This window comes from Oryctolagus cuniculus, chromosome 15, assembly GCF_964237555.1.
Source record: "Oryctolagus cuniculus chromosome 15, mOryCun1.1, whole genome shotgun sequence".
Taxonomy (NCBI): Eukaryota; Metazoa; Chordata; class Mammalia; order Lagomorpha; family Leporidae; genus Oryctolagus; species Oryctolagus cuniculus.
Genome location: NC_091446.1, coordinates 68,258,712 through 68,271,962, shown reverse-complemented (window position 1 = coordinate 68,271,962; position 13,251 = coordinate 68,258,712). Strand labels below are relative to the sequence as shown.

The 13,251-nt window shown below is 46.3% G+C and overlaps 1 protein-coding gene across 28 annotated transcripts in view; it reads left to right on the top strand.

Moving 5' to 3' along the window:
- KCNMA1 (potassium calcium-activated channel subfamily M alpha 1) overlaps positions 1 to 13,251 on the top strand; it is a 781,282-nt gene that overhangs the window by 378,605 nt on the left and 389,426 nt on the right. For all 28 annotated transcript variants that reach the window (XM_070056975.1, XM_070056978.1, XM_070056976.1 and 25 more), the window contains 1 exon segment: positions 12,896 to 12,957. In XM_070056975.1, coding sequence (XP_069913076.1) covers positions 12,896 to 12,957 — 62 coding nt within the window.

Below are 13,251 nucleotides of genomic sequence, written 5' to 3'. Positions count from 1 at the left end.
GGAGCTGGGAACGCTATCCAGGTCTCCCACATGGGTGGCAGGGACTCAATTACTAGAGCCTTCCCTGCATACATGTTAACAGGAAGCTGGCATGGGAAGTGGAGCAGGCACTCATACCCATGCACTGAGATGGGGTGTAGATCCTATTCCTGTCCCCGATAACCTTTCTGTGGGGCAGGTGAGGAGTGGAGTTCCATGATCAGGCTGGGGCTGTGGTGCAATGCACGGCAAGGTTATGAAAATGAGGTGCCCCTCAGCCCTGAAAAGATGATGGGTCTCCCCACATATAAAGTGGAATCACAGAGAACCCATTCAATAAGCTTAAGGAACCCCTAGCTTGGTCCTGGTTTCTCCCTGACAGCTGTCGAACCTCTTGTGCATAACAAATAAAAAATCCACACGTTCTCTGCCTCCTGCTTTGCTGATGCCCTGTGTACTTGCTCTGTTTGTTGGAGATGCTGAGGTACAAAGCAGATCTGAGCTTCACACAGACACACACTCTTGCTCTGGTTACGTGATCTTGAAAGGACGACAAGTGACACTCCACCGAAGGTCTCCTTTCCCCCTCTTTCGCTTCCAAGCTAAGTATGCAGCTCAGAGAACCAGGAAGGCGTGCATCCTCTGACCACGTTCACAACCTCCCAAACATGTGCCCTGGGACAGGCGATTTACAGCCTGTCCCCAGGAAGCCAGAGCTCCAGTCATGGTCATCTGGTCCTCGTTGAGTGACAGGGAGATTTGGGGGACTGTGGCAGCTGCCTCTGTGGCTCATCCTTTGTAAATGAGTAATGGTGCAATGTTTGGTGGGGGTCTGCCCTTGCTCAGCCCGCCCACAATTGCAAGTGTTGAGGTTTATGGTGCTTACCCTGCCTTCTGGATTTTCAGGCCATGAGCCCGAGAGTTTGTGAGCACGAGAGGTGCTATCTCGTGCAGCTTTCTACTTCTTTCAGAAATGGTAGCCTATCTGAGAATTTAGTAGTTCATACCCGAAAGTCATTTAGAAGAAGGGAGAGATGTCAGAGGCTGACAAGCCAGGGCCTTCTCTTTGGAGACACTGGGAACCTTACGAAAAGGGGCTTGCTGGCTTCATTCTGGTCCCTGATCGCTGTTGACAAGGCCACCTTCCTTGTTACAGGCAGCAGTCAGTTCCACAGAGAAGGAAACTTGGGATTCCTAGTGTGTGAATGGGCGTATCCACAGCCAAGTCCAGGGTGGGGCAGGTCAGTGTTGGTGTCACTTGTCAGTTGCAGGGTTGTTTATCATCTTTGGTCAACTCCCTTGGCACTGATGGGCTTTGGAGCCGTTGCTTTCTAGGGCACATTGATGATCCTTTTTGGAAGTGAGACCTTTAGTAGCAAAATCATTACTGTGAAAGATGGAAATTTTGGGTACTTTCATGTCCTACTGACCCACTTGAGAGCCTGTGACCAAATTACTGCAGATTGAATTTGAAAGTTGGACTCAGTGGCCAGCGCTGCGGCTCACTAGGCTAATCCTCTGCCTGCTGCGCCGGCACCCCGGGTTCTAGTCCCGGTTGGGGTGCCAGTTCTGTCCCAGTTGTTCCTCTTCCAGGCCAGCTCTCTGCTGTGGCCCAGGAAGGCAGTGGAGGATGGCCCAAGTACTTGGGCCCCCGCACCTGCATGGGAGACCAGGAGGAGGCACATGGCCCCTGGCTTCGGATCGGTGCAATGCGCCGACCGTAGCGGCCACTTAGGGGGTGAACCAACGGAAGGAAGACCTTTCTCTCTGTCTCTGTCTCTCTCTCACTGTCTAACTCTGCCTGTCCAAAAAAAAAAAAAAAAGTCTCTAAGAAATTCATGACCTGCTTGTGCATTGGTCTTAGACTTTGAGGGGAGAGTGGAGACCCAGATAAAGTCCCCATTGGCTAAATGGGAATAGATTCTGGAGACTGAAGGAAAAATTGCAGCTTACTAAGGGAGAAGATCAGATGTCTGGAGAGGCAAGAGTTATCTGCAGAAATACAGGTTTTCTGGAGATAGCTACTGCTACAGAAAGGAAAGATATGAGGATACTTCTTTGAAAAGGTCATGGGAAATGCAGCTCATCTTTTAATTTATTTTTCCCATGAACTTTTTGAATTTCCTTTGTAGTTAATATTCCCATGAGAGTGATTATGGTTGAATTTTTAAATACAAATGTACTTCTGGTTTCTACCTGCAATGTCTCAGTTTTCTTTCACTAAAAAATTATACCTATATATATATAAAATATAGCACAATATGTATGTGCATCTATGTGCATACACATCTATATGAATGACTTACCCTGTTGGCCATCTGTCAGTGGACAGGCCGGTGACGTTCAGTGCATCCACACTGTTGTGCACCATTCACCTCCATCGGCAGCACTCTTCATCTTGTCTATGTCTCTCTCACTTGCACCCCACACAGGTGGGCTTCCACAGGATTTGCCCTTTTACTGTTGGCCTGTTTCATGGATCCCCCATGTTGCTGCCCGTGTCAGAATTTCCCTGCTCTGTAAAGCTGAGTGCATTCCATGTGTGTACAGCCCCTACTTTGCTCATGCACCTGTCGATGGACCCTTGGGTTTCTCTACTTTCAGACTGTTGAGCCTGGTGCTGCTATGAACATGGGTGTGCAGGTGTCAGTTTGAGTGCCTGCTCAATTCCAACTGTGCTTTACTACAATCTAAGAACTGGCAAGATTTGAGAAGTAGGGCAAAGATGGCCATAATTTTAGTCTTTGGTGACAGTGAGTGACAACTGGTGAGCCGACAGTGCCATAGATTTCTCATAAACCTAATTAAATTAAAAATCCAGTTGGCCAAATCCACATGTACTTAAGGCAGACAATTTCTCAAAAAAGCTCATTAGCTACAAACTTGGGCCTCCACCAGCAGATGGAACATTCTCCCCCAGATTTTTCAATAATTAGACAGGAAAGGTCTCTCAAACTTTAGACCTCAGATGGAAGATTTTTATCTTGCTTGCCAGTGCTTCAGTTTTAATGTCGTTGGTAAAATTATGCAAAAAGTAACCTTTTGAGTTTTATGATGAAATGATGTGAAGATGTCAGTGTCATTAACTCTCAACTCTTTTTTTTTTTCTTAATTTATCGATTTGAAAGGGGAAGAAAGGGACACACACACTGCAATGCTAAGAGAGAGGTCTCCCACCTGCCACAGTGGGGGCCAGGCTGAAGCCAGGAGCTGAGGGCTCAGTCCTGGTCTCTGTCCCATGTGGATGGCAGGAATCCAACCACTTAGGCCCTCACTGGCTGCGTCCCAGGGTCTGCATTAGCAGGAAGCTGGAGTCAGCAGCACAGCCAGAACTCAAACCCAAGTACTGTGATGTGGAATGTGGGCATCCCAGTGGCATTACAGCTGCTGTGTCAAATGCCCACCCCAAGGACCCGGGGTTTCAGGAACGACTTCCTGGCTTCCCAGTGCAATGCCTTAAGTTATAATCAACTGGCACCTCAGAAGAACAGAGTGAGCTTTTCTGTATTTTTAATTGGGCAAAATGGGATGTCAACAAAAGTGCAGGATGTGAGACAAACACCCTTGCAGAATGTGAGGAATAGTCGCCTGCAGAGGTTCACCTAACTCTGGTGCTAGAGTTGAGTCAACATGATCCCTTGAAAAGAGTGATTAAGGAATTAACTTGTAATGTATGTCCCATATGATTATCTTGTGGGGGACATTAAAAAGGAACGATTCAGACCCTCTGTGTCTATATGAGATAAATTTCTTCTCTCTCCCTCAAACTGAGCCCTTGATTAGGCTGTACACTAAGTTTTGTGTACGTGCCAATGAAGACATGATTTCTTTCTTTCTTTCTTTTCTTTTCTTTTTTTTGACAGGCAGAGTAGACAGAGAGACAGACAGAGAGAAAGGTCTTCCTTTTCCATTGGTTCACCCTCCAATGGCCACTGCGGCTGGCGCACTGCGCTGATCCGAAGCCAGGAGCCAGGTGCTTCTCCTGGTCTCCCATGGGGTGCAGGGCCCAAGCACTTGGGCCATCCTCCACTGCACTCCCAGGCCACAACAGAGAGCTGGCCTGGAAGAGGGGCAACCGGGGCAGAATCCAGCGCCCCGACCGGGACTAGAACCCGGTGTGCTGGTGCCTCAGGCAGAGGATTAGCCTAGTGAGCCGCGGCGCCAGCCTGAAGACATGATTTCTAATAAAGACGTCCTTTATAGGTGACACAGGCTCCATTATCACCAGATAGTCATTTTGAAATGATATGACTTAAAAATAGGGACACACGGCTGGGAATGGAATTGAATAATAAATATGGACAGAGACCAGCATTTCTGATGCATGCAGGATCGGTTTGTGTCTATGTCCCTTGTTACAAATCACACACACACATTACACACATTACTTAACACATGGACATCGGCATTATTTGGGTCTCACCTCTTCATGACGTGTGCTTCCCTATGTTTGCGTGGGTTCCTTGTCCAAATCCAACTCTACATTCTCTACTCCACGCATCACTCGCTACACCATCCTGGAGGTGTTGTTTCCCTCCTTGTCAGCAGAGGTCGCTGTTTGCAGCCTGGAGACCGCCGGACACTCTAGCCCTCTGCTGACCCTCCATCCTTGTTGGAAACCCTTCTCCTGGGGGTGGGCTGGGACCAACCGCTCTGCGTCCTCCCTCCTCTACCCTTCCCGATGCTGCCTCCAGGTTCCCTCCAAGCTTTCTTGTTTCCTCATCAGCTCCAGCCATCAACTTGGAGTCTGTGCCTGCAACTTCCCTCATGACCCCCGTGAGTGCCTCTTGGACCCTTGACTTCCAATGAGTGAGCTTCACTCCCACTCCATTTTGGCTGTGTGTACCCCTGGGTGCTGCCGTCACCTCGTCCCCACCCCAACCCTGCCGAGGTTTTAAATCCAATCATTCAGTGACAGTAGTCCCTGTTCATCCACCTCTCTCTGTTTGCTTTACTATTCAGTGTCAGAATGCATTCTCCAGCCTTTTCTCCAAATATTCATTCATTCATTTATTTATTTATTTATATTTTTGACAGGCAGAGTGGACAGTGAGAGAGAGAGAGAGACAGAGAAAGGTCTTCCTTTGCCGTTGGTTCACCCTCCAATGGCCGCTGCGGCTGGCACCGCACCGATCCGAAGCCAGGAGCTAGGTGCTTCTCCTGGTCTCCCATGGGGTGCAGGGCCCAAGCACCTGGGCCATCCTCCACTGCACTCCCTGGCCACAGTAGAGAGCTGGCCTGGAAGAGGGACAACCGGGACAGAATCCGGCGCCCCGACCGGGACTAGAACCCGGTGTGCCGGCGCCGCAGGCGGAGAATTATAACCAGCACTGATGGAAGCATTTTGCTAGCTTCTGGGAATTTAGTGATGACCGAACATGGGCGTGTACTCAGCCTTCATAGAATCTGCAGTCTGTAGAAAGGTGAGAGCGATGCATCAAATGATCGTGAAAAGGAAATGCAACATGGCCACTGTGCCAGCTGCTGGGCAGCCGTCAAGAGGCCAGTGTCCCGGTCGAGGGACGTGCTCATGCAAAGGCCCTGTGGGCTGAGAGAAGGCAAGTGGTGAAGGAGAAGTGAGAGTTCAGTGTAGCAGGAGCCTAGGGGGGGAGGAGAGCGAGAGCAAGGCCGAGAGGAGGAAAGGGTGAGTTTCTAAGGCCCGTAGGCTATGGCAGGGAGGCTTTTTTTTATTTCCATAGTAACGTTATGGAATTCATTTGAGGTGATTTAAGGGGGGCTTCTCTGATGTCTGTGCGTGCTCTCAGAATCCGGTCGATTTTGCACTGAGCATGGCTTCATAGAATTGCACTTTTGGAAGTGCAGATCCGAGTGCCTTGACAATGATAAGCGTTTTTACTAGGCTTCCTCGCAAGTGAATCCGCCACGCTTTGTTCTTGTCTGGAAGCCCCCTGCATTTCATTTTCATGCTGTAATTCCAGTTCCCGACTATTGAAAGCACCCTCTCTTTTTCCTTTCTTTCATCCTGAAAACATCTCTCCTTAGACCATTGTTTGGTGTCTCGGTTTCCAAGGAATCAATTTTCAGCATTTTTATGTCTGCACATCCATAAGTCAAGTGTAATGTTCCAGAATGATAGGGTGGACACTTAGGGGGATCTTTGGATACTTAAGGGACACTGTCAACGTGTTGGGTTTTATACGTCACAAATGGCTTTTATTTATGATAACCAAAATACCTTTTTTTGGTAGTAAGATTGCGTCTTCTGTTAAGAAGCATAAATGATTTAGGGATGAGGACACATATTTCTGGACTAGCCAGATTGTGGGAAAAAATAAGATTTTTTCCCTTTTTTTTGCTTAGGAAACACTGAGACTTAGCTGTGAGTTGCCGAGGACAAAACCACAAGGGCTTTTCAAAGACTCACAGAGGCAGGAGAGGAAAGGTGGAGTCAGAGCAGAGTGCAGACTCAGGCCCGGGGGACAGCTCCGCTGCGGCCCCTCCAAGCTCTGTCTGTTCTGTTTTGGTTCTGTGGATGCCATGCTGTTAGAGCAACTGATTGTGCTGCTGGAAACACAAGCCACGGATCCAGGTGTCCATGGAGTTTGCACTCGTGATTTTGCAAAACAAGCCTCTTGGATACAGATTTAGTGACAGGCGTTATTGCTATCATGCTGAATTCTAATTATGCACACATAGTATACAGTTGGCATAAGAGTGCCACCTCTCTAAGCCAAAAGCTTTTAGTTCCCAGATTATTGCATACCACTGATTACTAACCTCATCATCAGCTGTCTCAATCCCATGGGTTCACAAATTGGGAAACTGAGTCCTAGAGAAATTACTTAAGAGCATGCTGCTTATTGGAGTGTACTGCATTTCCTACCACAGATCTCTCACACAGTGTGCCTGCTGTCTTTCCCGCCCTAGGACAGCCAGGTATACCTGGGGCGGGGGTTGGGGGTGGGTAGGCAGGACTGGGGTCCTCTTTCTCACTTCTCCATCCTCCTCCTCATCTTCCTTTCCACCTTGGGGTTTCGCAGTGAAGGAGGTGTTACTTATATGCCCCTTCCTTCCTGGGACACCCTGTAGGTGCCTGTTAACAGGTACAGCAATTCTTAAATCCACAAGGGACTTTTGCATCATTTCAGATTCCAAATTCCATGCTCATTGAAAGCCAAGGCCAAGCCTGACTTAGCTGCTTCAACTTAGAACTCCCTGTCCCTCTCTCAGGGCCTTGTGACAGGAGTTCAGTAAATGTTTGCCGGTAGTGTTAAATTCACCAGCCCGGACTTTATAATTTAGATTCTGGAATGATGTTCTCTCTCAGAAACACAATGTCCCCAGGAGGTTTTGCCTTGGGAGTTCTCCTGTCTGTTTTTATAAGGTAGATTTTATTGTATATAAATTATACCTCTATAAAAAAAAAGCCATGTGTCTTTGGGATCATATAGAGAAAATTGTCTATTTTCTGAGAAAGGCTTCTGTTGCTAGGAGCTGAACTCTATATCAAACCTGTAGGATCATTAATTGGGGATCTGAGGAGAATACGTAAAACCTGCTCAGGAGAGAATGCACCCTCCTCTCTCCACTCTGCAGAGCCCCCCTAGCTCAGTCCTCCAAGCCTGCAGGCCGCATGTGTACGTTCCGATGTGCTCATTGTAAAGGCGACATTTGTGAATTAATCTCTGACTGGAGCTAAGTGGTTTCCCCTAATGGCTTTAATTCAGTGACTCCCGTTCTTGGCCACACATCAGACTCACTGGAGGAGCTTGTTAAAAATAGAGAAGCCCGGCAGCTCCCGTCCCCGCCTCCTGCTCCTGGTGTGGGATGATGACTTTTAAGGGGAGCCCCCAACCAGGACGACAGGATTCTGGTGGGGACCCCTTTGGTGAGCTGTGCCTGTACTCCAGCATTGGAGGCCCATGGAGCCTCATGAGCCGAAAAACCCAATAACTGGGACGCAGGTTCTAGAACAGGCATTGTGTCTGGAGAGCCCAGTTTCTGTGCCTATTCCTGGTGAGGCTGCAGTGTCCTCCGGGGACTGCTCTGCCTGGCCTCACCGAGTCCCATTTTCATCAGTGTTCTCAGAGCTGTAGAAGGTCTTCGTGGCCCATAACAATATCCACCTGGGAGGATGGCTGTGAACTTCCCCCTCTGCTGTTTGTCAGCACACTCCTCACATCAGGTGTCAGGGACAGACTTTTTTGTGTGTGTGCACTGTGTATGTGTGTTCCTGGCATTCTTCTCTGTAAACACGTGTTGTGTTTGATTTTGGAGTTTTGAAAATAGATGACTCACGACTGCCATTGTTCCAATGACATTTATCAAACTGCTTTTGTTTTTCGGAATCTGGCACTCTGGAGACACCACTAGCGCTCAGCATCACCACACAGCACATGGTTGTTTTCAGTAAACCTCAGAGTCAGCCAAGGTAATTTCGATGCGCTCAGACTGGGGCAGGTTGGGCTTTGGGGAAAGATGGCAGCAGTAGTGCCCTGAGAGACAATTCTCAAATTATTCTGCATATCTGACTACTGCCTACAAAGCTCTTATACGGCTGGTGCTTTGGAAAGAGCTTGGTCATTGTCAGGAGTAGCCCATGACTCAGCATTTCTCTCTTGAGGTCTTATGCTCTCCTCGGCCTCACCTTACTTACCGTGTCCCATCAAGGCTGTGGAAGAAATGGGGGGTCGCCAGGAGGCCATGCTCTTTACTGAAGGAGGAGCATGTAGACGACATTGAGTCAAGGACCCCTGTTGTTATGTTTCTAGAAGATTCACCTGTCAACAGCTAATTAGATTTTGTTGATCCCTCTGCTACACAGGTTGACCAGGAAGTGCATAATAGCACAGGGTTAATCTGTATAAGCACTATTTCATAAATAGGTGTGTTTTACGACTCCAAGGGGACAGCCATCTTTTGTTTTTCTTGGCCCTTATGCATAGCGTGTGTTAACTAGTTTGATGAGTGTTTGGGAGTGTTCTATCGTAGAGCCATTACCATGTAGTTTAAAGTCTGTTCCCTTTAGGTTCTCAGACTGATGATTTTCACACTTCGAGTAGGGCCATCAGACAACGAGGGATCTGTCAGAGACAGAAAAAGAGAGAAGCGAGTCCTTATTGGTGGGTCTGCCACGGCCCAGTTGAGGATGCATCTCTGCTGTGTTCTATTTTTGTGGCCACATCCAAAGAGCTGATACATTTCTGCAGCACCTGGCCCCGGGCTGACAACGTAATCCAGCCAAGCCTGATCCAGCCGAGGCTGATAGCAAGTGTAAGCGTCATACGTGTTTGCCTTGTTACCGAGGGCAGAGGCTCTCCGTAGGTCACGTGATGTGTGGAATGCCCTGCCCCTCACGGAAGCACAGCCTCTCAGGTGGGCACGTGGACCCAAGTATTGCTCCCCTCAACAGAACCTTCAGCCACCCCCTTGGATTCTTCCCTCGCTGACAGATGCGGGTGTTTGTCTGCCTCTTAACCAGGACCCCCTCTTGGCACTAGCTGATTTGCTTAAACAAGCAGCACGTTTTCCCCCAACACGCATGCCAAGAGCACGCAGCTGGGATGCATTAGTGTCAACTACTGTGTGTGGCCATCCTGATGCTACTGCCACACAGCTCAGATTTTGACCTCTTTAGAGAGCAACATAGATGCCATCTGCGTGGGTTCTTTTTCCTTTTCTGCAACTGTAGCCTTTAGTGGCATCCTCTCTAGCCAGCTGGGACAGAAGCTCAGCATCCAGACGCACAGGGAGCCCAATTGACAGGGATTAGTCTTGGATCAGCTGTTTATGAATGAAGAGAGGCCACACCCCTTCTCTTTGCAGTTTTTTGAGAATGAGGTCAGGACCAGGATCTGACACTTGTGTCTCAGAAACAGCAGCACTGCTCAAAAATTAATCTTAAGCTCTTTGTTTTGCTGCCTCCTTCAGATAATAGAGGAAAAAGTGGGGGCCTGCTCATGTTTTTGTTTTCGTGTAAACCTTTGCAAGGAATATGTGAATGAATGGGTGTGAGGCTTGAGACGCAGTGAGCCAGCCAAGAGGGATTAGTGCTGGGTAGAGGGTAATTACTGACAGGCTGCAGGGGTTTCCTGGCATGTACCAGGAGCAGGTTTTAGTTTTTAAGACAAAGTGGAAGAATAAAATCGTCCCCAGTGGCACATTGTTTTTTAATACTTCCTTTCATAAATTTTTAATAGTTGCTATGAAATTGCTTATTCCTTTAGGGTGTCCAGTTAATTTGATGGTCATTTTCCATCCTTTGTCACCTGCCATCGCTCCTCAGTAGCTCTGTGGGGTTTTACAATGTTTGAAAGAGTATCTCCTACAGATTTCACTTTCCATCCACCCCCTTTGGCATACAACACAAAACACATGTGTGTGTGTGTGCCAGCAGGTGGGTAAGTGGATGCTCTGAGGAGAGGGACATTGCCAATGTCCTTCAGTCTGCAGTTTGCTTATGATATTAGCTCATCTAGAAGGCATTTGTGGGCCACTTATGGGCATTGTTATGTGGTTAATAGTCTTTAATTTTTGTTCTCCGGCTCAGTTGTTGGCTGTTAGCTTCTTTTTCTTGGTGGTTGTTTTTGACCATTGTGTGTTTACATTCATCTCCTCTATCAAAGATTCAGTAAATTAGGATGCTGAGTGAGGACAGAAGTGTCAGTATCAGCCTCATGCACTACATGTTCATGTGATGGGCTTCAGTATCACAGGTGTCCACTGGAGGAAAAGCCAAAGCTCTCTTTCATATCAGTGGTGATTAATTCTGAGTGAAGAGTATAAAGAGGAATGCAGATTGTCATAGAAGTGGCCTGATGTATTACTTAACTTGGTATCCTGCAACTGAACTCTTTTCTTAAATGCATAAGAAGAGTTGTGGCCATATATATCTATGTAGTTTCTATATTTGTATATATACACACACACACACACAGATGTTTTCACAAAAGCACATTTCTTGACAATCACTTTAAATAGCACTCTGATCTCAGATTCAGCCCTTAAGACATTCTGGTCTGGCTGAAAAGCCCATGAGAGCATTTTAGGCATGGAAAGCCAAGACACTGTGGCAAAAAGTGTCCTACATGATGGACCTCTGTAGGTGATACCCCAGTAGAAAGAAATGGTCATCAAAGAAGGATGTACTTTTCTCTGAAGAGAGGAGAGAACTTCCACTTTGCTTATGGCCTTGTCTAAATACGAAAGGAGTCTGTGGGTTCAAAAGGCTTCCATAGCCTAGGCAGCTTATGTCAAGAGCCTTGGATGATCACTGACATCATACATAAGAGTGCTAATTGTTGAATTAACAGAAGTCACTGTACACTAATTTCCCATGCAGGACCTCTGTCCTCAAAGAGTTGGATTATGAGAGTTAATAGTAAAACTTGTTTGCAAAGATTTACTTCATTTTTAAAAATTTTATTTAATAAATATAAATTTCTAAAATACAACTTTTGAATTATAGCGGCTTTTCCCTCCCATAACCTCCCTCCCACCTGCAACCATCCCATTTCCCATTCCCTCTCTCATCCCATTCTTCATCATGATTCATTTTAAATTATCTTTTTTTTTATTTAATAAATGTGAATTTACAAAGTGCAACTTTTGCATTGTTGTGGCTTCCCCCTCCGCAACCTCCCTCCCACCCACAGCCATCCAATCTCCCACTCCCTCTCCCATCCCACTCTTCATCAAGTTTCATTTTCAGTTATCTTTATATGCAGAAGATCAACTTAGTGTATACTAAGTAAAGATTTCAACAGACTGCATCCACAAAGACACACAAAGCATAGAGGGCTGTTTGGGTAATAGTTTTACTGTTAATTCGCATAGTACAACACATTAAGGACAGAGGTCCTACATGGGGAGCAAGTGCACAGTGACTTCATTTTAATGTATTAAGTGGAGGATATTTTTATGTCTCATAAGCTATAGTTATGTCTAAGTGCTTGCAAAATACATATCGTTCTAGGGTTCTTCATCAAGGTTAATAGGTTTATAAAAATTATATAAATTAAACCTCAGAAATGTTTACTTCATTGAATTAAAAAGTACTTTTTTTCCCTTAATGTAAAAATAATCCTTCTGGTATTCTGTTGCACAGTAGGGTGACAATAGTTAACAATAACATACTGTGTCTTTCTAAATAGCTAGAAGAAAGACTTTTGAATGTTCACACTACAAAGAAATCTTGGATAATATGAAGTGATGGATGCTAATTATTCTAATTTGATCATTAAAATGTATGCATGTATTTAAATATTACATTGACCCTCATAAATATGTACAATTATTACTGTCAATAAAAACAAACCAGCTTTTCAAACTGATACTTCTTCTATAGAGAAAGGAAATAGTTGGTGATCTGGGCAGGGAACAGGATTGGGAATTAGGTGGTATGAGGGCTCTTACAAGGATGATGAAAATGTTGTGAAACTGGATTACGGTGAGGGTTGTACAATTTAGGAAATTTACTAAAAGGCATTGATTAATCGTGTGTATAAAATATATGAATTTTAGGTATACAAATTATACCTCGATAAAGGTGGTTAAAATGGATATTGTATTCAAGTCCCTTTGGGTCCTGGGTGACTTATAATGAGAAATTGTGTCATCAGTAATTGTTATCTCCTCTGTTCCCACTCAAGTGCATTGACTTTAGCTATAGAGAATAAGCCAGACCTTAAGATAACAGGCCAGATTAAAACCCAATACCATAAGATAGAAGGGGCTGCCCTGACTCCTGTGGGCAAGAGCAGGGATGTTGCCCTTGTTGGGTAAGGAGCCATCATCAAGGCAGGGACTTTGTGGGGGTAGCAAGGGCATGAGATGTCCCAGCTGGTCCCAGAAAGCAGGTGGCACAGGGCTTCAGAGCTGCTGCTTGTGAATGCCAAACAAATGGACGTCCCTGCATTCAGCCTTTAAGTGATGGCGTTTTTCTCTTCTTTTGCAGGTTGTCTTAGTCTTTGCTCTCAGCATTGGTGCACTTGTAATATACTTCATAGATTCGTCCAAGTGAGTATTCAAACACATTCTCTCGCCCTCTTTTCTAAAATGATCGTGAACCTTTACATCCGTCAATTTACTGACCTTGACACCAGCCTTGGTGAAAGCCTCCTGAGTGCGTGAGGCAGGGCTGTTCCATGCTGACTTTCTGCATGGGCAAAGAGAGCCCCTCAGAGGGAGGGCTGCTGGGTTCTGCCGGCACAGGAGGAGGGGAATCTAAGGTCGAGCCTTCTGGCTGGGTGCTGTTTGTTTTGAATGTTTCCTGATGAAGCATTTGTGCTGAAGGTGTCAAGAAGTTAAGAG